The sequence below is a fragment of the Pteropus vampyrus genome, unplaced genomic scaffold (genome assembly GCF_000151845.1).
Source record: "Pteropus vampyrus isolate Shadow unplaced genomic scaffold, Pvam_2.0 Scaffold510, whole genome shotgun sequence".
In the NCBI taxonomy this organism is placed as follows: domain Eukaryota; kingdom Metazoa; phylum Chordata; class Mammalia; order Chiroptera; family Pteropodidae; genus Pteropus; species Pteropus vampyrus.
This window is the reverse complement of record NW_011889291.1, coordinates 575,123-600,923: the sequence shown is the minus strand read 5'-3', so window position 1 is coordinate 600,923 and position 25,801 is coordinate 575,123. Positions and strand designations below refer to the sequence as shown.

General features: G+C 52.8%; 2 protein-coding genes, 1 long non-coding RNA gene and 1 pseudogene across 3 annotated transcripts; 2 read left to right on the top strand and 2 right to left on the bottom strand.

Moving 5' to 3' along the window:
* Window positions 1–5,714: 5,714 nt before the first annotated feature.
* RAB11B (RAB11B, member RAS oncogene family) lies at window positions 5,715–15,998 on the bottom strand. The gene is made up of 5 exons (XM_011383285.2): window positions 15,841–15,998; window positions 8,785–8,980; window positions 7,752–7,945; window positions 7,354–7,434; window positions 5,715–6,788 (listed from the first exon to the last, which is right to left on the bottom strand). The coding sequence occupies exons 1-5, from the start codon at window positions 15,878–15,880 to the stop codon at window positions 6,643–6,645; spliced, it is 657 nt and encodes a 218-aa protein (XP_011381587.1). The 5' UTR covers window positions 15,881–15,998; the 3' UTR covers window positions 5,715–6,642.
* Window positions 15,999–16,123: 125 nt separating this feature from the next.
* LOC111732974 lies at window positions 16,124–22,880 on the top strand. Its single transcript, XR_002777776.1, has 2 exons — window positions 16,124–16,326; window positions 22,643–22,880. It is a non-coding gene; the product is annotated as an uncharacterized LOC111732974 (long non-coding RNA).
* LOC111732986 lies at window positions 19,467–19,585 on the top strand (annotated as a pseudogene).
* Window positions 20,046–25,504, bottom strand: ANGPTL4 (angiopoietin like 4). The gene is made up of 7 exons (XM_011383284.2): window positions 25,007–25,504; window positions 24,703–24,813; window positions 24,464–24,581; window positions 22,166–22,279; window positions 21,746–21,841; window positions 21,376–21,657; window positions 20,046–20,712 (listed from the first exon to the last, which is right to left on the bottom strand). Exons 1-7 carry the CDS (start codon window positions 25,340–25,342, stop codon window positions 20,531–20,533), a joined length of 1,239 nt encoding a protein of 412 aa, XP_011381586.1. The 5' UTR covers window positions 25,343–25,504; the 3' UTR covers window positions 20,046–20,530.
* Window positions 25,505–25,801: the final 297 nt, after the last annotated feature.

The window sequence follows — 25,801 nt, the reverse complement described above, 5'->3', positions numbered from 1 at the left end:
TATGCATTTGCAGCAGGAACCACGCAAGTGATGGTGTTCCCAGTGCACACATCAGGAGTATAGAATGTTGGTTTTTTTCTATCAACAATTATGCTAACCTGGTTAAGTCTGCCTAATTTCTCCAGTGTGATCAGTATGCCACACGTTAATAAGTGCTTTATGGGAAAATACTTTAAAACTAATTAAACATCCTATTCCTCAGCAAACCTCCACCCACCAGATTGAATATCCATTGATGACACTTGCCTGAATCAATTTTTATTGTTGTCAACAAAGAAGGTTTTATGGGCATTTTTTTGTTTAATTTGTTTAACTTTTTTAATTGTTATTTTTAAGAGGGTTTTGTATTACATGAATTCTAGAGGAGGATGGCTGCTGGCATTGCCTTGGTCTACGATTCTGTGATTGTCTTGGCATTTTTCTCATGGTAGCAAGAGAGCTGCTGTGCCTCCAGGCATTACATCCTCAATCAAGGCAGGAAGAAAGGGGCAGCTTGGAGATGTTATCAATGCCTGTCTCTTTTATCATATAATGGTTGCTAAATAATCTTTCTAATTCTGACTGAGTACTTTCTTACTTACCCGCTCAGCAAGATGTTTGGGGGCGGGGGAAGGGGGGGCGTTTTCTTGACTTTCTCCCTGCCCCAGCTCTGAAATTAACCAGTTCTCCAAGGAGCCCTGGTTCATTTTAGTGGGGGAATGAATGATATTTAGAAACCAAGATCTTAGGGCTAGGTGTGCTCATTTCTACTGGTAAAGGGAAGAGGAATAAGAACTAAATATTAAACCAAGCTGTATTCAGAGCCTGCAATGTGCTGCCAGACGAGGGGAAGCCTACTGAACAAAAGAAGATTCCTGCTGGCATTACAAAACAAACCATTTACCCGTACCATGAAAGGAAAACAGTAAAACAGTCTGTAAGTTGTACCTTACACAAAATAAACCCAAGCATTCATTCTCTATGGCCAGACCACGGGGAATCAATAGAACAAAAGCTGAGATTGCTAACGCCTTTCACGCTACATACTCATACCTTTCACGCTGTATACTCATACCATGAAAGGAAAATAGGAAACCATGTCTTTAAAATGTAATTCACAGAACCTAAGGATCACATATAAACTGAATTCTTCTTATATTTGGGGTCTCGCTCATTCTCTGTCTCTGAGAGGAGACAACGCCTTGTCTGTGGAGCATTATTCCTTCTCTAATAATAAATTTTCCTTTTATCTCAACTCTGGTGTGTGCTTGAATTCTCCTGCACACAGTCAAGGACCCTCCCTCTCCCTCAGTGCAGGACTTGAGTCTCAACTTGGGGGAGTTTGCCTCATCCTGCATCACTGCCACGGTATCATTAATTCTCGATTCTCTCATCGTAATACATGTGTATGTATGTACCTATATATAGACATGTACTTAACATTAAAACCATGAATGCACACCAATACCTCTAGTTCTAATCCGACATTGAGATTTATTCCAGCCCCTTTACAAATTTCTAACTTACTTCTCTGAATGTGAGAAACCTGGCTCCCAAGATTTTAAGTGAATTTACTCATTTTTCCATCCCCGCACCTCACCCTGTGTATAACCAAACTCCTCGATACACTGGCCAAGGCTCAGCCCCAGATGTACAGCCCCTGCTCAATTCCGTTTCCACGGGGCACACCGGTTGAAAGCCTGACCCCAACAAAGGGGCTAAATACATAAATTTGAACTTAAAAAAATAATGGTCATCGGTTACCTTTGAAGGCTACTTAGGAACCAAGTCAAAATCTTGAAAATTATAACATTTGAAAATTGATAAGCAAAGAATTAAACATTTAATCTGTATCTCAGGATTAACACATAGATGAGGAGAAATTTCTTTTTATAGATGTATTCCAGAAATAAACGAGGATGGGATAGAATTTGAGCGTCATCATTTTGTAACCCCTAATGGGTTACAGATCTACCACAAATGAGAAACGCACTGACACTATCTGCTCTTAGTGTTGTATACCACGTCGCCTATGAGGTACTCGATATGATCAACTTCTAGATCTATCAATTTACAGGAAGTCCCGGGCAAAAGGGATATGTTAAATGACACTATAGGTTTATAAGAGAAAAAGCAGATTAGTGGCTGCCAGGGGCTGGGGGAGGGAAAATGGGAGTGACTGCTTAGTGGATACTGGGTTTCTTTTTGGGAGTGGTGAAAAGTTCTGGATTAGATAGTGAAGGTTGCACAACATTGCAAATATACTAAATACCACTGCATGTACATTTTAAAACGGCGAATTTTATGTTATAAGAATTTTATCTTAAATTTTTAAAAAGCAAAAAGACACCATAGGGAAGCCATCAGCAAAATTCACACTGAGAAAGTACAATACAAATGACCCATTTCTTAAAAATAAAAATCATTAAAAATTTTAAGACAGGGAGACACTGGCTAGATATGTGATATTAAGAAGTTATTGTTCATTTCTTTAGATGTAATAGTAGTATTGAGGTTATGTTCCCCCTCCCCCCCCAAAAAAATTTGTATTTTCGAGATGCATACAGCAGTATTTCCAGATTTGCCAATGGGAGGGTAATAGGTGAAACCAGATTGGTTGAAGTTGGGTGATGGCATATAGGGGTTCATTCAATGTAAGAAACATCCAAACCTGTAGAGAATTTTTACGAGTTTATCTGAGCCAAACTGATGACATATACTGGGGAGCAAGATCTCAGATGTTCAGGAGAATAACAAATTTCAGTTTTGTGTGTGTGTGTGTGTGTGCATTTGAAATTAAGGAGGGAATGTAAGGAAGATTACATGGAGGTGTGAGAAAGCAAGGTGAGGATTGATTAAGATCATTTGCTCTCTTGAGGGTGTTTATGTCTTAGATGGTGGGGTCTGAAAGGGTGTTCACACACTAGAAAGAGGGATCTAAAAAGAGGCATTTCAAAGTGTGTTAACACAGAAACAAGGGCCTGGGCTCACTTCAGGCAAACATAAACCTTTTACTAAAAACTTATGTGCCTGGGGCATTACTATCCCCATAACCCAACCGCCCAGTTAGGAATTTATGATCTAATCATCCTGTGAGGTAGGCGACTTTCTACAGAACTCATTCTTTTTGTCTATATTTTCTCCACTTTAATGCATCTAAAATTTTCCATAATAAAAAATTTTAAATTAAAAAACATTTTTAAATTTTGGTATACTTTTTACCAGTGTTTTATCTGGGCATTTGCTTCAATTGTTCCTGGCACGTAGCGAGCACTCAACACACACTGGGAAAAGCCCTATAGCTTAGTGGTCATGAATACAGCTCTGGGGTAGAAACCTGCTTGCTTCTAACTGAGACCCTGGGTGGGTCACTGAACTGTTTCCCTGTAAATTATACCCATTCCTAGGGTTGCTGTGACTACTAAATAAATTATGACATGTAAAAGGCTTTTTTTTTTTTTTTTGTGGAACTGTGTTCTTTTGTTTCATAATTTATTTAGGCTAACAGTTCCTCCAAAAATTAAACACAGAATTTATCATGTGATCTAGCAATTCCACTTCTGGGCATATACCCAAAAGAATCAAAAGTAGAGACTCTAACAGATACTTACACACCCAGAATCATACCAGCATTATGCACGATAGCCATAAGGTGGAAGCAACTGAACGGATGATGGATAGACACAACATGCTCCATCCACAAAATGGAATATTTAGCCTTAAAAAAGGATATCTTGACACATGCTATAGTATGGCTGGGACCCGAGTACATTATGTTCAGTGAAATAAGCTGGTCACAAAAGGACAAATACTGTACGATTCCATTCATTACGAAGTCCCTAGAGGAGTCAAATTTGTGGACCAAAAATGGGAGTTCTATGGAAAGTAATCTCACAGGGTGATCTGACCATAAGTTCCTAACTGAGCAGGTCATGGTGGGTAGTCAGGCCCCAAGCATGTGTCTTTTTAGTAAAGGTTATGTTTGCCTTGAGCAAGCCCTGCCCATTGCTTCTGTGCACCTAGGTTAACACACCTTTGAAATGCCCTTTCCTACCTCTCCTAAAGCATGCAAGAGAACACATAATCTTGACTATCCTGTAATCCAATCACCATTTTACTTTCCCCCACCTTCTTGTAATCTTATGTTCCGTCCTCAATCTCAAATGTGTAAAAGATACTGCAAACTGTTATTCTCTGAAGCATTTTTCTAAACCTGGTGACGTTTCTTCCAGGTGTATTCTGTTTGGCGCAAATAAATTTTTGTTAAAATTCTCCACAGGTTTGTATGTTCTTACATTAACAAATTCATAGAGACAAAGTAAACGGTGGCTGCCAGGGGCTGGGGAAAGCTAGTGTTTCATAGGGACACAGCTTCATTTTGGTAAGATGAGAAAGTTCTGGAGATGGATGCTGGTGATGGTACTTAACGCCACTGAACTGACCACTTAAAAATGGTGGAGATGGTAAATTTTATGTTATGTGTATTTTCCGTAAAAAACAAACAAACAAACAAAACAAACCCTTCAGAACAGTGCCTAGCATAAAGGGAGCATGCTGAAATTAGAATAACTGAAATAGCATCACTGGTCTGTCACCCCCAAGGGGACAGTCATGTCGGTCTCGTTCGCCAGTATGTGCCCAGGGCCTGACCCATCTGAGGCTCCAGAAAGACTGGATCTTTGACTGCCTGAAACATCTTCTGGGTGCCTCATTGCTTTACCTGGCCTTCCAGAAGCCTCTGCTGACCCTGTGCCCTTTCCACACCCCACCCCGCCCAAAGCCAGGGGAGTCAGCACCCCCAGGGTCCGTGTAAATGAGTGTTCCCCACCAGATTCCCCACCCTGGGTGCTCCTCGGCCCCAAGCACGTGCCGTGGTTCACTCTGACTCCCCTATCAGAACAGCATCTTCAACTCAGAATTCTTCCAGAGGGGCCCACCCCTCTGGCAGGGCAGGCAGAGCCTGGAATCAGGAGGACGTGGACCCCCCTCTGGTGTCTCTCCTAGGGGTCCAGGGCACAAGTGGTTTTACCCTGAGGCTGGAGCTTCTAAAAAAGCTGCTGGCACTCAAGTGAGAGGGTACATACACTGAGTCCTGTGCTCAGTGCACGGAGGGCTGGCCACACTGCCGCCTCCTCCTCCACAGTGGGAACTGGCCCTCAGGCCAGCCCTGCTGATGTGTGGATGAGGGGAAGCAGAAAAGCAGAGGAGCCTCAGGTCACCTGCCTCCCCTCTGCCACCAGTGTCCCACTGGGCCCTCCTCAGAAGTCAGTCTAGGATAGAGCTGGGGTGGGGCTGGTATTGCCAACATCTCCTGGGCTGGCCCCTCTTATTAGTCTTTGCTGAGACCCCAGGTGAGGCAGTGGCCAGCTGGGGAGTAGATGGAAGCACTGAGCAGTTCAGGGCCCAGGGCTAAGAACTGGGAGCAGTGGGCACAGTCCATTCCCTCCTGGAGGGCTGTCCTCAAGCCCCAGAGCTAGTAGCCCCAGTACCAGGGAGTTTAATGTCAACCCCACTAGGCCTTCCCTGCCCCTCTGCCACTGTACCCTTACCAACCCTGAGACCCCACGGTCAGCTCAGGGTGCTTCCACATGGTCCTGGGTGGGAGCTCAGGCCTGGTCCTCTAGCTCCCTGTAAGGGTGAGCTGGGTGGGACAGGGGCCCATTGCATGACATATGCAAGGGGCCTAGCTTAGGGGTGGCCACCTGGTGGGGAGAAAGAAGACAAAGGCGCAGTGGCAGGTTTCTGTCCAGGAAGTCGGATTATACATTTTAGTAACGGGCCAGAGAAATGAGGCATCGGGGCAACAGTGCAGGGGCCACAGGAAGAATAAGAGATCTGACAGCTGGGGTTTGGCGTCAATCTTACAAAGTGTATAAAGAATCTGTGTTTCTCTACAATAACAAAAAAACCAAAGGCTACAAGAGCGGTTGTATATACAAAACACGGAGATATTGCTTCACTTGCAAACAGGTTCCTGACCAGACAGGGAGACAAGACAGAGGGGAGGGCACAGGAAGGGGTGGGGAGCGCGCTGCGTGCAAAAAGGAGGGGAAATGGGGAGGGGGTCTTCTCCCAGCATAAACCTACAGGCAGGAGCTAGAGGCACGCACGCACGCACGCACGCACGCACGAAAGAGGCTGGAGGTCAAAGATGTGTGCCGGTGCTGGCTGTGCGTGGGGAGGGGGTTCCCTGGAGCCTGTATCTGCCTGCACCAGATCCCTGGTTTCCTGCTCTTCAGGCTTCAGCCCACAAGGGGTTTCTGGGTGTGGACCAGGGCCAGCTGGGCCAACTGGTCAGAGGGAGGAGGCAATTGCTCCCTGGAGCCTGCTGTGAAAAATGAAGAAGCCTGTTCGGTGTGCCCATCCTCTTGCCTCTGGCTGGCCCTGTCCATCCAGCCACCCTCCCCGCCCTGCCCAGAGGCCCACTGGGACCCAAGAAGAGCAGGTGAAGCAGCTGGAGCTTTGAGCTTTCCAGGGATGCAGGGTCAGGAGGTACCGCTTGACTCCTGTTCTTCCTAAGCCCCAGCTGGCTGTATGGAGTTCGATGGGCGAGTGGGAGCCGGTCACAGAGGGGCAGAGAGGGTCAGGGCAGGGAGGACAGCGCGGTGAGGGGCGGGCAGAGGACGAGGACGTGCACGCACACTCGAATGAGGCGCAGGGTGGTCACAGGTTCTGGCAGCACTGCAGCTTATTCGGTTTCTGTCCGTCGGTAGTGGGCGGCACGCTGATGTCCACCACGTTGTTGCCGGGAGACTCGTCGTGTGCTGCGCGATCTGCAATCTGCTTCTGTGACACGATACGGTAGATCTCTGCAATGGGGGGACAGGTGATGAGTGCCCTGCGTGCCCCCACCTGCAGTGACTGTTTGCAGGACTCACCTGGACGTCGCCTCCTTTGGGGAACACCCCTGAGGCTGTGTCCAGGGCCCCTCCCAAGGGTCCCCATTGTGCCCTACCTGATTCCTATGACATGAGGGTGCTCCCTGTGCACTTAGCAAGGGCGGGACCCACTTCTACCCACAGAGGTCACTCCCAGCCCAGGCCTCTTCTTCAAGATCAGAGAAAACCTCCTCCTCAGAATAAACTCCTGGAAACCCAGGGGCTCTGGGCCCAAGGCCACCTGCCTCCCCAGCTGGCTGTTCCCTGCTGGAGCCATGGCAGGACCCACCCACAGGAGCTGAGTCAAGGAATCTCTGGATCCCAAGTGCCAGCAGGGGCAGGATCTGGCCTGATGTCGTGCAGGGTGCCATCCCTGTCCTCCTGTCTGGACTGACTGGCAAGTTTAAGGGATGAAGACTCAGGGGCTGCATTTGAGAGTATGTGACCAGAGTGGCTGGTGCCCTTCCCATGCCACCCCCCTGGGCCCGGGGAGCACCTGTGAGGATGTTCTTGAAAGCTTCCTCCACGTTGGTGGAGTCCAAGGCTGAGGTCTCGATGAAGGACAGGTTGTTCTTCTCTGGAACAGAGAGAACACTGCCCAGCTGAGCAGGGGCTTCCCTGCACCCTCTCAGGCACCCCACCTGCCTGCCTCCCACATGGTCCAGGAAGTGAAGGGCTGGGGACAGAGGAGTAGGACTGATGGCCATCTCTCAGGGAGGGGAGGCTGGCACTGCAGGCATGCACATGGCCAGGGAAAGTGGAAGGGGCCTGGAGGGGGCTGACTGCCTTCCAGATACTTCTCCACTGCCTTAGTCACAGTCCCGCTGTCAAGAGCTGGGCCCTGCAGGAGGCCTTGGCCCCAAGTGAAACTCCTTTTAGCTGGTAGGCACTCACCTGCAAAGGCACGAGCCTCGTCAGTGGGCACAGCCCGCAGGTGGCGCAGGTCGCTCTTGTTGCCCACCAGCATGATGACAATGTTGCTGTCAGCGTGGTCCCGCAGCTCCTTCAGCCAGCGCTCCACGTTCTCGTAAGTCAGGTGTTTGGCGATGTCATACACCAGCAGCGCACCCACTGCTCCACGGTAGTACCTGCAGGAACAGGGGGCAGGGCCCAGGTGTGAGCTGCCCGCCAGTGCCCCACGGGGGCCCTCCAGGCTCTGTGGGCAGTGGCTCCTGGGCCGACGCAGAGCCCAGCTGAGGGGCAGCCATCGTGGTCTCAAGGGAGGGCTCCGTGTCCCAGATTCAGCTCAGGATTGTGGGGGCCTGAGGAGGAAGTCAGAAGACACCCACAGGTCAGCTGCTGAGAAGGGAGAAGGAAACAGTGCCCATGCAGGGAAAGGGCTGCTGCTGGGCAAACGCTCCGATGCCTGCCATGGCCTGGCCCACCACCGAGACCCTGAGGGATTAAGGAGATGGGGAGGTGACTGGGCCTCAGTGGAGGGCATCCAGAGAACAGCAAGTGACTGACGGGGGGGAAGGGCAGGGTGGTTGGGAGGGGCCTGAGAGGAGGCAGTGTGAGTGGGCCCTGATGGCTGCGTACGCATGGGGAGCTAAGGGAAGAGGAAGACTGGGAACGTGGCCAGGCAGGGAGGACCAAGCAGGCAGGGGTAGGGGGCAGGCGGAGTGGCCCACACCAGGCCTGGATAACAGCTCTCCCTATGCAACTAACACTCGCCAAAGCTCCAATGCCTCAGAGGGACTCCAGGGGTCAGAGGGGCCATGGGACATGCCCACCAGAGGTCACAGTTTGGTCAGAAGTGGGCACTGGTCTTCCTGAGGGTCCCACAGCTGCTGGGAGTATTGTCCCTCCACCCTGTTCTCAGGCTGTCCTCTCCTCTTCTCCCCCTGCCCAATTCCTAGCCATTCTTTGGGGCCCACTGGCTCCCCATACCCACGGCCTCCTGCATCTCCCTATCCCCACCACTCACGCAGAGGTGATGGCGCGGTAGCGCTCCTGACCGGCGGTGTCCCAGATCTGTGCCTTGATGGTCTTGCCGTCCACCTGGATGCTGCGGGTGGCGAACTCCACGCCGATGGTGCTCTTGCTCTCCAGGTTGAACTCGTTGCGGGTGAAACGAGACAGCAAGTTGCTCTTCCCCACGCCCGAGTCCCCGATGAGCACCACTGTGGGGGGGGGGGGCTATACATGAGGCTCCGTGGGCCAGAGAAGGGCAGCACCACCAAGACAAGACCCATGCACTACCTACGTCCACTTGCAGACCCTTCACAGTGGTGCTGTGGGTGCTGCAGACACGTGACAGCCAAAAACAGGGTGGAGTCAGAGTTGCCCTGGAGCGCCCTGCCCGAGACTCCACCTTTCCCGGTGCAGAAGCCAACAGCAACTCCAGGCTTTCAGAAACACACCCACTACAGAGGGCACAACACCCCTGCCTGTGTCTGGTCCTTCAGATCAGGGAGGGCTGTCACAAGTGGGGCATAGGGACTCAGGCATCTTGGCAGACTGGAGGCTTAAGGACCCATCAACCTCTAAACCTCTACCGTAACCTGGTGGCCCGAGCAAGCTCCTGGGCGGGGTAATCATGGGCAAGTCGCTTAACTTCTCTGGGCTGCCTTTTCCAGGTATGAAAAGATAGGAACAAGAGCCACTTCAGGGCAGGGGACACAAGAGCTTGAAAGAACGGAACTCAGCCAGCATTCAGCTCGAAAAGACAAGTGGGAGAACAATTATTACTACTGTTCTGCCGGGTTCCTACCTACACGGGGCTGGCTCTGGGGTTTTAGGTAATCGGAGATGAAAAGGCTTATGCCCCATGCCCACCCCGCTGCTTCCTCATGTTGTGCAAGCAAACCACATTCAGCCCAGCACAGCCAACTCACCCATGCAGGAGCCTGCACCCCTCCTATCACCACACCCCCAGGGTTGGACTGCCCTGCAGGGACGTCCAGGACCAGAGCCCTCCTGAGCAGGGCAGAGCAGGCCCGGTGGGTCTCTTCTTTTAGGGGTGGGGCCACGAGAGATGGTCCAGGATCAGCTTGGGCCGAGGAGAACCAGCCTCAGACCCAGGGCATACCGGTGGAGACTTGTACCATATGTACGCACGTGTGCATGGGTGTGTGTGTGCAGTGCAGAAGGAACAACACCCAACAGTCTGACCAGACGCCCCTGCTGAAAATCACATGCACCCCCAAGTGTGGGCCTTGGGCTCTGGCACGCGAGGGTGGGTCTGCCCAGTAGAGGGCCATGGGGGCTACAGGCTTGGTCACCCTTGGCCCTAATGAAAAGTTTCTCCCCAATTAAAAATGTTATGTGTACACATCCAGATTCCCCACCTTCACTGCCCTAACCCTAGTCCAGGTTGCCACCATCTCTCCCCAGGTTGCTTGGCCAGGATCCTCCCTGGTGTCCCTGAGTTCGCTATCATCCCCAATTAATAGGATGTTCTCCCTGCGGCAGCCACCAGAGGGCGTTTGTGGGCACCTGAGGCGAGGCCTGCCCCTCCTCTGCCCACAGCCCTCTAGGGCTCCTGCCTCCCTCAGGGTAAAAGCCCAAGTCCTCCTGCAAGCCCACAAGGCCCTCACCACCTGCCCCTGTCCTCTTCTCGCCCTCATCTCCTCTCCCTCCCCTCATTCACTCTATTCCTGCAACATGGGCTTCCTTGTTGGGATTTGGGAGATGTGCAGGTACATGCTGCCCTTTGCCTGGAATGTTGTTCCCCAGGTACCCACATGGTTCCCACCCTCAACTCCTCTGTGTGGTGCCTTGATCAAGGAGGCCCTCCCAGCCGTTCTCTTAAAACCCCACTCCCCACTACACTCCCTACTCTCCTCCCCTGCCTTTCCTCCATAGCTCTCCCCACCCTTTCACACTGGCCAGGTTTCACTTGTTTGTTTTTCGCCAGTCTGCCTCAATGAAGGGACCTCTGACCTGCTGGTTCCCTGCTGTATCCCCAGGATCTGCCACAGGACCCAGCACGCAGGACAGAGTGAACAAAAAAACAATAAAGCGGCTGCGGAGCCTCCCAGGCCCACCTTTTTTTCACTCGAAGGACACTCAGGTCACCATCCTTAGGTGCCAAGGGAGGGGGCAGCCCTCACGACCCAGCACCCTCTCTGGGCTGGCTGCTGCTTTGGAGCCAAAAATAATAACAAGAACAATGTTAATGAGTCTATGCTGAGAAAGCATCACCTCACAGAAACCTCATGTAACCCATTTTACAGATGGGGAAACTGAGGCGCAGGCAGGGACTACAGAAAAGGCACATGGTGAGCAGAAGATGGCAGAGCAGGGGTCTGAGCAGGCTCGCTCCCACTTCCCAACCGTGCTCACCAGGGCCATCCAGCTCAAAAGTGGTCTGGGAGGATTTGAAACCAGGTTTTCTGGGTCCAGGGCTGTGCTTGGGGGTCTGAATTCAGCCTCCCCCTCTTCCACCACCGATAACGTTCTGACCCCCTGGAGTAGCCAGCAAACTCCTGCTTATCCTTCAAAACACCTTGGTTCAAGCCTCTTCTCTCCCTAAACCACCATGTGGCCTGGCCCACAAGACCTGTGACAACAAGGCCAGTGTCTTGATTTCAGAGAACGGTGGAGAACAGATGGAGATGAACACAGGCCTACAGTCCAGGGCCAAGGGCGCCCAACCCTGCTGGTGGGGCTGCAAGTCAGCTCCCAGGCCATGTGGGGCCAGGCTGAACTGACTGTGCGGCCCACTATCCACACCCCCAACCCCTCACCTCCTTCCCACGGTGGCCACAGGAACCTGGCCAAGGCCAGGGGTTTTGCTCACAGTTCTCACATCCTCAGAAATTGAAAAGGAAATGAAGAGAATCTCGTTTAAGCCCTGCCATGTACCCTCCACCCCCTGACATCCTTCCCAGCCTGTCCCAGTGCCGAGATCCCCTTAGCCCCACCAGTTCTGCCCTGGCCCAGCCAACAATTTCCTCAGCTCCACAGGCCAGGCCCAGCCCTAAAAGCTTTATTACTTAGTTCTCAGGGACACCCTAGAGACAAATATCATATTACCAGTCCCCTTATACAATTGGGAACACTTAACCCAGAGTGACCAATCCTTCACCCCAAAGTCAGTCACCCTGTGAGAACAGTGAAGGCCAGAAAAAGACGAGGCCCAACAGCCACTGCCCAAATAACGGCAGGAAGTCCAGGCTGCCTGGTCACTCCCTGGTACACGTACCCGATACAAAGAGGTAGCCAGCCAGAAGGGCAGGGGCCGGGCTGGCCTTGCGTATATGCTGGGAAAGAGAATGGCATTGTCGAAGGCACAAGTGATCTGTTGTCTTAGGGAAATAAAGGGCCCTTGAGGACACAGCTTCCAGTATTTCCACAGAAGTTGGTAGCACCACTGGCTAGGAAATGGCCTCCCTGGATAGGCCAGTTGGCTGTCAGGGCAGGCAAGCCCAGTTGGCAAAAACAAAGAGCTGGCACCTCTTGAAGGCCTGGGTCCTCTGGTCTGTCCCATGACAAAGTAGCATCTCAGTGGCCCACACTCAGATGCTCAGGCAGAGTGAGTGGCCATTCGGGTGGGAGGCAGGTTCCTCAAGTCCAGGCAGGACAGGGCCCCACCTCTCTTCCAGGAAAAGGGCCCTGACCACCCCAGACCCCAGGGACCGGCACCTGGGGGCACTCTTGGCACAGCTATTCCCTAGGGAATCAGAGAGCAGAGGAGAGGTGCCCGGAGCTGGGGCACAGACAAGATTGCCATTCCCAATGGGAGAAGATAGTATGCTCGGTTCCCAGACCAGCGGGCCTGGTGGGGTCCTGCCCAGGCTGCAGAGCCAGGAGGCGTCCTTGGGAGCACTTGGTAGAGAGGGGTGAGCACCTGGGCTGGCCTAGTTCCCAGAGCCAGGTGCTACACTCTCCTTGTCCCCTTTCCCAAAAGGACTCATAGATAGGGCAGGATGGACACAACCCAGAAGATAGGGCCTTGGGCCACCGTGGAAGCTCCCCATACAGCCATGTCCTCACAGGCCAGATGAATGGCCAGGGGCTCTGGGAAGACCTCAGCGGCCCTTGGGGACACTGATGCTCCCACTGTGGACCCCACAGCCCGGTCCACCAGAGGAGAGATCAGGACATTCCCCAAGGACTGATCGATGGGCTGGGAAAATGACCCACAGTTGACAGGATAAAATGTTAGCAGGATAAATGTGAGACTCTAAAATTAGGTACAAATAAACGATCTCACTTCTGGGGAAGGGGAGGAATATGCAGCAGGGAAAATAAACACCATGTGGGAAAAACACCCGGGGGAATCTGTGGCCTTGGCTATGGAGGTCTGGGGAGCCAACATGTGATGTGGCTACCAAAACAAACAAGACTGGTGGGAGGGCTACGCAAGGGGCAGCCAGTGTCCCAAAGTGAGAGGTGTGCACCCTCCGTGCCCAGGACAGGGACAGGGGAAGGTGACCAAAGTCTGGGGGATGTTGGGCACAAGGTGGAGGGTGGGAGGGTGGCTGCCCCCTTTTCTCCTACAGGGATCTCCGCATCAGGTGTCAGGGCTGGGAGAAAGTTGGCCTTTGTCAACCCTTCTGGTGCAGCCGTATCTTGGATGTCTCTCTAATGCCCAGGCCTGACCCTCTGTAGGCCACAGGGTCTCAGGAGGGCCGGAGGGATGCAGTATATTCATGTTTCTGTCCACCTGCCATATTTATGACAAGGGATGTGACGGTAGTGGCTGGCCTGACTGCTGCCTTCCTTCCTCTCTTCTTTATTTGCCAGAACCAAATAGAGTTTTCTCATTTAAGGGAGGGAGTGAAAACCTGAGTGGATTTAAAGACAAACAGTAAAAGATAATGCAGGGGGAGAGTCCTCCGACAAGACATAAGTGTGAAGGGGAGGTCTCAGATGACCAGTTTGAGAACCCTAACCTCCTGGGTTAGATTTTCACCTCCAACTCAGCTTGAGAAAGTCAGCAGGACACCTGCTGGACTCAGAAAAGGAGGCCAGTAGAGGAGGGCTGCAGAGCAGGTGGGCACCTTCCCCGCAATGCCAGTTGCCCCAGAAGCCGGATCCGTGTTTTCAAGAGGTGGATTAGAGATGAGTCCTGGGAAGTCCACAGCTGCTCCACTGCCCGATAACGGTACTTCTGGGAACATACTTCAAGGAAATAACCCAAAGGGCAAAAGATGACTCATGAAAACACTTAGAATTGGGTTATTTATAACAATACAGAATTGAAAATAACAAGCAGGAATGATCACAGAAACCTGCAGCAGGGTGACTAGGGGAATGCCCCCTGCCCTGCAACGCCATGTCCAGGTGGGTGCCCAGCCCTGACCGGGGAGCAGCTACCTCAGAGCAAGCTGAGAAGACAGGCACCAGTTGCAGTAGGACTAGAGTCCAGACCACCTGTCATCAGTCCCCAAAGCCCTGACGGAGCTTCCCCCTGCCCTTAAGGTGAGAGCGGAAGGCTCAGTCAACACCAGGGCCTTGTCCTGATGCCTGCTGACCACACAGCCTCACCTGCCAGTGACGTATCAGCCTGCAGGCAGCTCTCAGAGCCAATGGTGCTGTATGAGGCCTCTGGATCTTTGCATGGGCACTCTCTCTTTCCAGCAGCCTTTCGCCACATGGATATCCCAGGTAGAGAGTGCTCCAGCCACTCTCCACATCCCCAAAGCCCCAGTCCCCCGGTCCCGAGATGTTGGATGGTCAGCCAAGGCCAGCTCCAGACACAGACCACACTCCCAGGGATAGCTTGGCACCCCCAAAGAGTGGAAGATGCCAACAGCTCATGCGGGCAGCAGACTGTCACACAGAAAGCAACAGGGAAAACATGCCCAGGAGTTAGCTCTCAATGACAGCCACTGTCAGCCAAGGAGCCCAGCACAGACAGTAGAGGACATGGCCAAGTCCAGCTTGGCAGAAGTGCTGTGAAGCCGGTGACCCCTAAACCAGCTCAGCTGAGAAATGAAGGGCTCCCGTGACATGTAGTGAGTCTCCCCAGCTTGCGAGGCAGGGTGAAGTAGCTCTCCAACTGTCCCCAGGCTAGCAATGGCTCCCAGAGCCCTCTGTCCCTCTGGCAAGGAAAACTCTCCAGCAGCTTGGCCCAGGCCTGAGCCGTTAGTGTGCACATGTTGGGGGAGGCGATCTGACACCCCAGTCTCAGATCTGGCCACAGGCTCCCCAGATATACTCCATAAGTGGTAAAGCCCATAGCTGCCCTGGGTTCAAATCCCGCCCCAACACTTATTCACTGTATGCTTGTCTCTCTGGGTCTCAGTTTCTAGGTCCATAAAAAGAGAGGCTGGATAATATTGATCTCACAGGGTTGAGTTGAGGATTTCAATGAATTAACGTGTGTAAAGTGCTTAGAAAGTGTAGGTACTTGGGTAGTACTATTAAGAATTCTAAGAGGTAAGATTAACTGCTGATGCTAACCAGGGGGCCTGGGTCCAGCACACACAGTTCCCCCACCAGGCACCCCTTCCATGGAATTCTGGGTCTACACTCCAATCCAGGGCTCCCCACCACACACTTCAACCCACATTGTCCAACCCCTCCCCCCGGACTCGGTTCCCAGGCGCACTGCCACCAATCAAATGTGTCCCCGCCCACCCAACGAAGAGCACCGCCCCCACCAGCCCAGCCCACGTCTTGGACATACCCACCACACTCTAGCCCCACCTCCAAGGGCCCCGCCCCCACAACCAATGGAGCTTTCCACCCAACCCGGCCAGGCAAACGCTTGGTCTGCCCCGCCCCCTCAAGAGGCCCCGCCCCTAACGGCCTGTCCCACCGCTCCGGGATCCACCCCCTTCTGGGCTCCAGCCCCGCCTCGGCTCATGCAGGGCCTTCAGGCCCCTCTTGGCCACCCATTCCGCACGGTCGTACACTCCGGCCCAAAGCTGACCGAGCCTAGCCTGCCCCGGCCTTCCCAACGGCCTGACCCGCCGGGCCCCAAGCCCCAGGCACCGGCCGGGGCCCAGCGGCCTGGAGCGCTGCTTCAGTCCGTCTGTCCACCGCCTCGCCGCCGCCCCCTCACCCGTCTGTGCCTCACCGGCCGTACCTTTGAATAGGTAGTCGTACTCGTCGTCCCGGGTCCCCATTGTCCTGGCGCTTCCGGCGGGATCGGCGACTCCGCAGCCCCACCACAAACACCCGACGGGGGCGGAGCCGGCGCCGCACAGAGCGGCGGCCTGATGACCAATCAGCGGTGGGTGGCACAGAGACCGGCACCCAGAACAGCCAATCAGAGGTGGAAGCAGAGCCCCTGGGGTGGGCACGCCAGGGATCCACCTACCTCGCCCTCGGTCTCCTGGAGAAAGGCGGAAGGAATGCGGACCTTTCTGAAGTGACGGCCGCGTCAGCCTATCAGAGGCGGGCTCAGGAAGGCGGAGCGGAAGACTGGAAGAATAAAACGAATTGACGGAGCAAGTAACCAATGAGAGGCTTGATTCAGACTGTCCCGAACTAACAGAGGACCTGTCGGTGAAGGGAAATGGAGCTACGTCCAGGTGATGTTACGCGAGTTAACGTCCTGATGACGTCATGGGTCAGTGCATGCCACTTGGAGTCCCCTCTCTCTCTCTCTCTCTCTCTCGCCCGTCACTAATGACCGTTTCCAGGGGCCTCTGTGCGGCTTTTCCACCTAGAGGTCCCTTCTCGTCTCCCGTTGCAGTTTTCATCCCTATTTTTGGTAACTCATTAGGTTAACCCTCTGCCTCAGCTACCCTGTGTGTAACAGGAAAGAAACTCACCTCATGGAAACCTGTGAGGTTATCTGTAGATCATTTCTCTAAACACATACTAAATCAACCATCCACTTTCTGTCGTTAAGTCTTTGTTTAACAAATATTTGTAACTCTTTACTGGGACTAAGTCTCTGTCCAACATGATCTCCCATTTTTTGTCCCTTACTCTGTTTTATTACTCATACACATACACCCCCCCTCCACCCCCGGATTTATCATTACCTAATCTTAAAGTATGTATTTTTTTGATCCATTAATCTGCTTAGTTTCTATCCCAAGTCAACAGAATTATCAGTCCCATGAGGGCAGAGCCTGTGTAGCAATCACTGCTGTGTTCCCAATGCTCAAATATTTGATATGTGATGGCTAATGTAAGCACAGAGTTTGTGTGCCAGTAATTAATATTGCTTCCTAGACCTCATTCCTGGAGGATGTCCATCAGGAGTTCCAGACACTAATTTGGACTCTTTCCCCCTCCTATGTCTCCATCCCCACACCACCCGTCATCGAAACCATAGGTAGTGCTTTTCTCTCCTCATCCTTTACTTCTCTGCCCCTGCCTCCCTTCCCCGCCCTCAATGGCCTTTTCCTGTCCCTCTTTCCTCCTAAATTTCTGACCACTTCTTACCCCTTACCCCCTCCACTGCCACCACCCCGACACTGGCCCCATCATCACTCCCTGGACCTATGCAGTTGCCTGTCTACCCCCAGATCTGCCTTCTCTACCCACACCTGCACACTCTGTTCTTCCCACAGCAGTCAGAGGAAGGCTTTTAAAACATAAGTCAGATCGTCTTCCTCCACTGCTTAAAAATCTTTTAGTTCTTCCTTTAATAAGCATTTACTAAGTACCTACTAACAGTGCTTTAGAAGCTGGGGGCGCACCACTGAACAAGGTGAAATCTAAGCCTTCATGGAGCTGACCGTCTAGTGGAGGCAGGAAGACAAAAAGCAAGTAAACAACATGCACAAAAGTTTTAGAATGGTAGGTGTGCAAAGAGGTGAATAACCTGGGTTATGAGATAGCGGACTTCCTTCTGGAGGCAGAGAAAGCTTCCTGGAGGAGGTGGCATTTGCACTGAGTCTATGGGTGGGGGAGGAAATAGTAGAAACAGTATTTCAGGCAGAGGAAACAGCAAGTGAGAGAAAGAGAGAGCGAGAGCCTGATGTGTCTGAACAGCAAGGAGGCCTTGGCTGTAATGTAGGGAGGAGGCAAGAGAACTAAATGTTAAATCAAGCTACATTTACAGACAGTTCTGTGGCCAGGCCAGATGGACACTTGCAGAACAAAGGAAGATTTCTGCTGGGATTACTAACAACTCATTTCCCATATCTGTGAAAGGGGAAACAGAAAAAACAGAGTCTTTAAGTAACTACCTCACACAAATAAAATCGTTCATTTCCTATGGTTAAAACCATAGGGAACCTATGGATTAAAGGCTGAGAACTGTCAGCAGGCCTTTCACACTTCTCTTTCCTCACTGTTCGTCCATATCAAAGGAAATGGGTAAACAAAGTCTATAACTCTCAGGAACTAGAGAATGATACACAAACTGTATCTCTTGACACTTGGGGCTTTTTTCCTTGTCTTGGGTTTTCGTCTTTGCTTTCTCTAGTCTTTGCTTTTCTCCTTCTTTAATGATCTTTCCTTTTGACCCTAACTTTGGCATGTGTGTTGAATTCTTTCTACAGTCTCTGCCAAAGAATCCTCTCAGTGCAGGGCTTGGTCTCCACCCACTTGGGGAAATTTGCCCTGTCCTGCATCAGCTGGAGAGTGGGGTCCAAGGGCCAAAGATGAGATTAAGCAAAAAGGTGAGGCCGGAAGCCAGACCAGGGCGGACCCTCCGGCCTTTGTCAGCATGCTCCTGGCCTGTTGGCTTAAGGCCCCGCACATTCCCACCAACCCCCTGCCCGCCCCACCCCCATTCACCACCCAGCTCCCTGCGCCTTGCTACCCCCAGGTGGGGCTGTGCACTGGTTTCCCAGACAGAGCTGCACTTCCTGCCCAGGCCACTAAGCTTTTGCTCTCAGTGCCCTTTTCCTGGAATGCCATCCTCCTCCCCCATTTTGTAGAATTTTCATCTTCTGTAAACTGACTCAAAAGCCACTCATGAAGCCTTTTCTCTTGTGTCGTGCTCTCCTCCCAGCCTGACTCAGAGTAATAATAGTGTTAGTAAGGATGGCTAATGTTTATATTTAGTGCTCACCATGAGCCAGACACTGTTCTGAGTTCTGTTCACGTAATACTACATGAAATCCTGAAATCCTCACAGCATCAGGAGAACAGGAAGGGGTGTGTGAGGGAGGGTGGATTACCAGAACCATTCCCATTTTCAAGATGCAGTAACTGAAGCCACAGAGCTTTACATCTGTCACTTGACTTAATTATTAACAGCACACCCCCTTTCACTCTCAAGTGTCTCGGTTCGGACCATTAATGAAGGGTCACCCGATCTGTAATAGGAGCGGTTTTGAAAGTAATCTTGGTGCATGCAGGGATTTCTCTCACTAGATTATCTTAAACACAGAGTACAGGGCTTGGCATGTAGTGGGTGCTCAAATAATATTAGTTGAATTTATATATTTTAAAGCCAATTTAAAAGAAAACTTATGCAGATATGGCAAAAATGTTAAGAGTTTACCCAAAATACTACATTAATGTACACCACAGAGCCGTGCTATCCAAAAACAGTGACCAATGGCCCCTGCGACTATTGAGTCCTTGTAATATGGTTGGTCCAAATTGAGATGGGCCCTAAGCGTAAAATATATAACAATCCCAAAGACTCAGGACAAAAAAGCAATATCAAAGATCTCATTAATAAATTTTATATCGATCACACATGTTGAAATGGTAATATTTTTGATATACCGCGTTCATAAAATGTATTTCTAAAATTCATTTCACCTGTTTTTTACTTTTTAAAAATGTGACTGCTAAGTCTACAGCCATGCCACCCTGAACAAGCCAGATCCCGTCTGATCTCGGAAGCTAAGCAGGGTCAGGCCCGGTTAGTACTTGGATGGGAGACCACCCAGGAAGACCAGGTGCTGTAGGTGTAAAAAATAAAAAAAATAAGAGATTGTAAGCTGACAAGGTCCTTGCAATCTGTGAGGTCAACCAATGGTTGCCTCGCCTAAAAATATATATATAATAAATAAAATAAAAAATAGAAATGTGACTGCTAGAAAAAATGAAATTAAACATGCAATTCACGTATTTCTATCAGCTGGTGGGACACAGAAAAGTTAATCGTGATTCATATGCATAAGTATGGTCAAGAAGGAGTTCTCATTTTCTCTATTACCCACTTCCAGAAGGATTGAATGAGGGTCTTCTAATTTTAAAAATGATACTCATCACAAAATAACACATGAAGAAAATTAAAATCAGTTGTCATAGGTGGTAGGAATAACTAGTGTTTGTCTTCAGATGAAAGTTCACCCTCTACCCTGGGAACACGTTTAAGTGGACTTTGAAACTGTCTACTTGTTAAAACAAGTTGAAGGACAAAGAACCAAATGTTCTGAGGTTGCTTTTATTCCAAGAACTGTGCGAGATCTGCCCAGGCACCACCGTCACTGGCTCGTCCCACAGCACTCACATACGATAGCACCATGAGGGCGTCTGGGCCCATGGGAGCCGGGTCCCCAGCCAGTCAATATGACTGAATCTGCCATTGAGGGCTGGCCTGGCTGCCCTCGAGTGGTCCCTCTGTGTCCCACCATTCCTCGGGCAGGTGAGGAACAGGTCTCAATGCCCCTTGGTCCGATGCTTCTGGGGTCTGTGCCCTGCAGCCTTACAGTTCTGTCCTTCTCAGAGGGTATCACAGACAGCCTCCCACTCAGAAAGGGGGCCTTTCCAGACATGGGCTTCTTCTCTGTCCATGAGGCTCCAGATGGCCCCTGCCCGGAGCCTCTGTCCAGGCAGGGAGTGGCAACATGCTAGACCAGAGTCAGAGTCACTGTCCTCTAGGAGCCTGGGACCAGGCCCCAGTGAGGAGGCTAGGAGGCTGCTTTGGCCACTGTTGGCTGGATCAGCATGGTAGTGGCCTGCAGCGGATAGTAGCGGCCCCGCCACGTCTTCCAGAAGATGCCCTTCTTACGCTGCTGCCGCTGCTGGGGGATGGAGTGGAAGTACTGGCCGTTAAGGTTGGAGTGGCCACAGGTACCGAACCACCAGCCACCTGCCAGGGTCAGAAAAAATGGAACATGGTCAGGCGGAGTCCTTGGGCCTCCACTGGGGCTGGGATGGGGATGAGGCTAGGCATTGGACTTTATATGCTTTAGATGGGAAAGATTTGACAGTGCTTATCAAACTGTGTTCTGAAGAACCCCAGGTTGTGAAGGAGAAACCTCAGGGCCTCTGAGGTTCTGTGAGCGTGGCAAAGTTACTTATCTGCACCTGGCACATAGCCTACACTCCTAAAACACTTTCCATGACTTCATCAATTTATATTAAATTGAGCCATATGAAACGATCAGTATTCCATCATTGTTTGACCCACCAAAGGGCAGTTTGATGTGTTTCACTTCACAAGGCCCAGGCTCTGCCTCTGATTTCATTAGAACAAGATCGGGTTTCCCTTGGTAGCTTTGCCACATGCCAGCCACCATCCCACAAATGTCACCTCATTGAATTTTCATAATAATCCTATGGAGTGGGCACTGTGGTTACACCCATTTTAAACTGAAGGTGGGAGAAGTTAAATCAGTTACCAAAGGGCACACAGCAAGTAAGGTGAAGAAGGGAATGGATGGAAGGAAGGGTCGAAGGAAGGGCAGGGAAGCAGAAAGGCAGGGATGGGAGGCCCCAGCAGTCAAGACGAACAGGGACAGAACTTGCTCACCAGAGAGGCTCTTGGCACAGTTCTTGTCCCCACGGAGGTCGTGGTCCTGATCCCAAGTGGAGAAGGGAAGGGAAAGGCCGTTGGGCATGACCGTGGTGGCACCCAGCTTGCTGGCCACGGGTGCAGTGAGCTGCAGGCTATAGGCCGTGTCCTCGCCACCCAGGTGGACAGGGAATTGCAGCGACTCGGCATTGCCTTCCCAGTCCTGCAGCTGCACGGCCAGGCGGCTGCCGCGGCCCCCCAAGATCAAGTGCACTTTCTCCAAGCCCAGCCAGAACTCTCCTACAGTGGGAGAGGCTGATCAGTAAGATGGAAATCCGCCTCCAGGCCCCTCTACCCCCCATGCCTCCAGACCTCTGGAAATACCCACCTTGGGGATCTCCGAAGCCAGCCTTGTAGGCTTCCCAGGGCTGGTTGAAGTCCACAGAGCCATCCTGGCGCCTCTGAATTATAGTCCAGCCTCCATCTGCCCAGAGAGGTACAAGGTCACCAGGAGGACCCTTCTGACAGGGGACCCTGACTCCTCCATCTGGCTCTCAAACCCCGAGCCACCTACAAACCCAGGGAGGGCAATGCTCCCTCCATTCATCCCAGCAGGACTGGAGGAAGGCGGTCAAAGGAAGGAATACGGTAGGCCGGCCAGCAGGCTGGGGGCTCAGCCTAGAATTTTGCTCCCCCAGGACCCAACGGGAAAAGGAGTGGGAACGAGAGAGTGAGGTGGGCTGCATTTGACCGAAAGACCACAGGACTCATGATATTCGGGGCGCCCTGGTGGGCCAACACATCCTACCTGAGCTCATCTTACAATTAACCAGGAAAGGCAGGGACCCCCGAGGCTGGATCCGGAACAGTCCGCTTTGCCGTTCTCCATCTTCAAACAGCTCTTGGCAGTCCCTGGGCAGCCCTGCAGGGCAGAGACGTGGGGAGACTGAAGCAGAGAGCACTCCTGAGGGTCTCAGGAAACAGCCATATCTAGAGTCTGGGTAGCAGGCAACAGGTACGTGAGGGGGCAGTCCTGAGTTCACGACCACCACTTCCACTTGCCTAAAGTCTCCCGTGGCTTCCCATGACCTTCCTCGGCACTGCCTACAAGGTGCCCCAGGACTGGTCCGAGCACTCGTCCTTCCACTTCCCACACTGCGTGCCTACCCTCTGGCCACACGGCCTTCCTTATTCCACACACTCTCGTGCCACAAGGCTTTTGTACATGCTGGTCCTTCTGTCTAAGACCCCCTTCCCTCACACCTTTTTCTGTCTCATTCTAAAGGTCCCAGCTTCTGGAAGGAATCACTGACCCCGAGACCAGGCCAGACACCTAGAAAAAGGCATGGAGGACATCCCATTCCTAACACCGGTGTCATCTGGCAGTCTCTCCCCCACTCCCTCCCCTGAATTAGGACTCCATGAGGCCGGGGACAAGGAGCACTGTTGACCCACAGCCTGGCACTGGTGCCCAGGCTGATCCTAGCCCACAGCAGATGTTCAATAAAGATTCAAGAAATGAATGATTGATGAATGAATGATTGCAGGAGCTGGACCTGGGGGAGGGTGGCAGGTAGACAAGAGCTGAGATGAACTGGACAGGCTCTCCTTTGTCTAGTGGGGATTAGGATCAGGCCTGGATGGGGTTTGTGGGGACAGAGACCCTGCCTGGAGTCCCAGGTATGAGGGGGGAGTTGAATGTTAGAGCAAAGGAGGGAGGGATGGCTAGGGTCCCTAAGCTAGGTAAGTCTCCACCCCCAGCCCAGCAAAAAAAGTAGGGGAAAGGTCACTCGGGGGAGGTAAAAGCCCTGAGGGGTAAGTGTGTCTGCACTGCAGCAGAGGTGGGGGCGGGCCTGGAGTGCCTGGAGACACTTTCCGGCCCCCACAGCAGCTGCTCTTTCCCCTACTTCCCTCTCTTCCAATCAGAACAGGCCCGGGGCCAAACCACCAATGTGGCTTCTATTAACACCAGCTGTTTCTCTCTCCAGCTCTGAACTTTCCCCTACTTGGCGAGGAGAGAGTCTGGGAGTCCCCAAACCCACACATCCTGCCCTCCAATTCCCTCCACATTCCTCCAGCCGGACCTATGCCTGCTGGCCTCCCCCAGATGTCCCTCATCCCAGAACAGCGGTTTGGAAGGGTGTACTGGACCTGGGATGGGGTGGGGAGAGCCCTCAAAACTAGAGGGCTGGAAGCCAGCAACCAGCTTAAGGGTGTGAAGTGGGGATCCAAACTTTCACCATTGGCTGCAGACAACCACAGACGCCAGAATGGGTGACAGGGTTGGAGGGCCAGAGAGAAGTCAACTGGGTCTGAGGCTGTGAACTATGCGTACGGCAGAGACATGGGGCGCTGGCAGTCTGTATTATACACAGACATGCTTTGGTTGGAGATTTGGGGCAACTTCAGGCATGCACAATAAAGGACCCAAAACTCCAGATGGTGGCAAAGGCCAGCTCTCTGTGGGAGTGGGGGGATGGGAAGTGGGGGTGATCAGGCACTTCAGGGCCAAGAGAGTAGTGAGGGACCTTGTGTGCAGGTCAAGAGCCCTGGATTTGCCAGAGACACAGGAGTGAATGTGTCTGGCCAGAGAGATAGGGGTGCCCTGCCCCGCTCCCCTTCCTAGATCCACACTCCAAGAGACTGGGGTGGGGGGGCCCAAACCTCAGTACTCCTCTCCTGGGTAAGCATTCGCTATTTACGCCATGAGCACTCCACACTCCCTGACACCCTCCTGTCCACCATGGAGCCCTCCTAAAAGGTTCCAAACTACAGGGAGGTGTCTGAGCTGCACCACCCCCTTCCGCATGCCCCTGCAGCTCAAGTTCCTCTTAGGTCCTCTTGCCCAACCTCTGCTTTATTAGTGGCCAGCAAGGCTTTGGGGCAAATCCCACTGGCCCATCTGAAAGATGGGTGGGGTGGGCGAGGACAGAGCTGAGGAGGGGGTTGTCCCTGTCAGCCCTTCACCAGAGCTTCCAGGGACCCAGGGCCAGGATCTCTCTCCTCAGTAAGGTGATTGTGACAAGCAGAGGTACAGGTATTGCTGGTGTATGTGTGTGTGTGGAAGGGGGAGCTGCCAGAGGACAGCAAAGAGCTGGACACTCACTTTGCAGGTGGCTGATATTGTGAACAGGGCCAACAAGCTGGGCCATCTTGGGTAGCCTCTTCTTTCTGGCCGGCTGGGTCAAGCCATGGCCAAGGTGGATGGGGGCCAGGAGGCCCACCTGGGAAAGGATGGGAGGCGGGTGTCAGGACTGGCTGGCTCAGGCTGCCCAGCCTGCACCGCTTCACATCCAGACCCACACAGGTCCAGCTTCCTCCCCACCTGGGGCAAACATCCGGCACCTGGCTCTGCAGATTCTGGATTCTCAGGTGCTGCTTCTCCAGGTGCCGCTGCTGCTGGGCTACCTTCTGGAAGAGTTGCTCAATCCTGCTGTTTTGAGCCTTGAGCTGCATCTGAGGAGAGTGTGAAAACCCTGATGAGGATCCGGCCTTCGCCGCCAACCTCTCCATTCATCCACTCAACTGTCCTTCCTTTGACACCTGGGCAGGAGAGTTCAGGGAGCCCTGGATGTCTCCTTCGTCCACACCTTTCCAGACCCGCATGAGAGCAGTAGGAGCGCGGGCAACCATCCCTGGGCGCACGTACCTGCATGCTGCGGAGGGTCTCAGGGGCGACCTCGCCGTGGGGGACTAGACTCGCTGAGACGTGAGGGGGCGCGGCGGACGCCCTGGGCTCCTCGCAGGCGGCTCCGCACGCGCCCAGACGCCGTTCTAGCGCGCCCAGCTGCCCCCGGGTGCGCTCCACGTGCTCGCGCAGCCCTTGGCCGAGCTGCAGGAGCCCGTGCGCCAGCACATTCACCTCGTCCCAGGACGCGAAGCGCGGCAGTGGCTCAGCTGGCGCTGGGCGGCCCTGTGCTCGCAGCAGCCCGGCGGTGGCGGCGCACAGCACCAGGGCTGCTCCGGCTGTCGACGCACAGCGCATCCTTCCCGGTGGCCTGGGCGCGAGAACACGGAAACACAGGGACTTGGGGGTGCAAGGTGACGCCGGGTCCGGAGACGCAAAGATCCTGGCGGAGGCTCGCTTGAGTGCAGGAGCCACAGAAAAATTTCGGTTCCCAGCCTCCGGCCCTCTGCGTTTAGTGGGGCTCCGCTACGCCCCTTTTATAGGCGGGGTTAGCAGGGGGCGGGGCAGCCTCGGAGGCGGAGCGCGAGGGATGCTGTGGGCGGGGCGTGCGGCAGGATTGAGGTTCTGTGCTTTCCCCGCGATGCAATTACTACCGGGGTGTGGGGCGCCCTCCGAGTGCAAAACTCTGACTCCTCCCAACCAGTTCCTGATATCCCCTCTGTCGACCATGGCAGATGTGACTGTCCTCCCCACGGTCCCCTTACCAGCGTCGGAGTTCCGAGCCTCCCAAGCCCGCCCCACCGCGCTCAGTTGGCT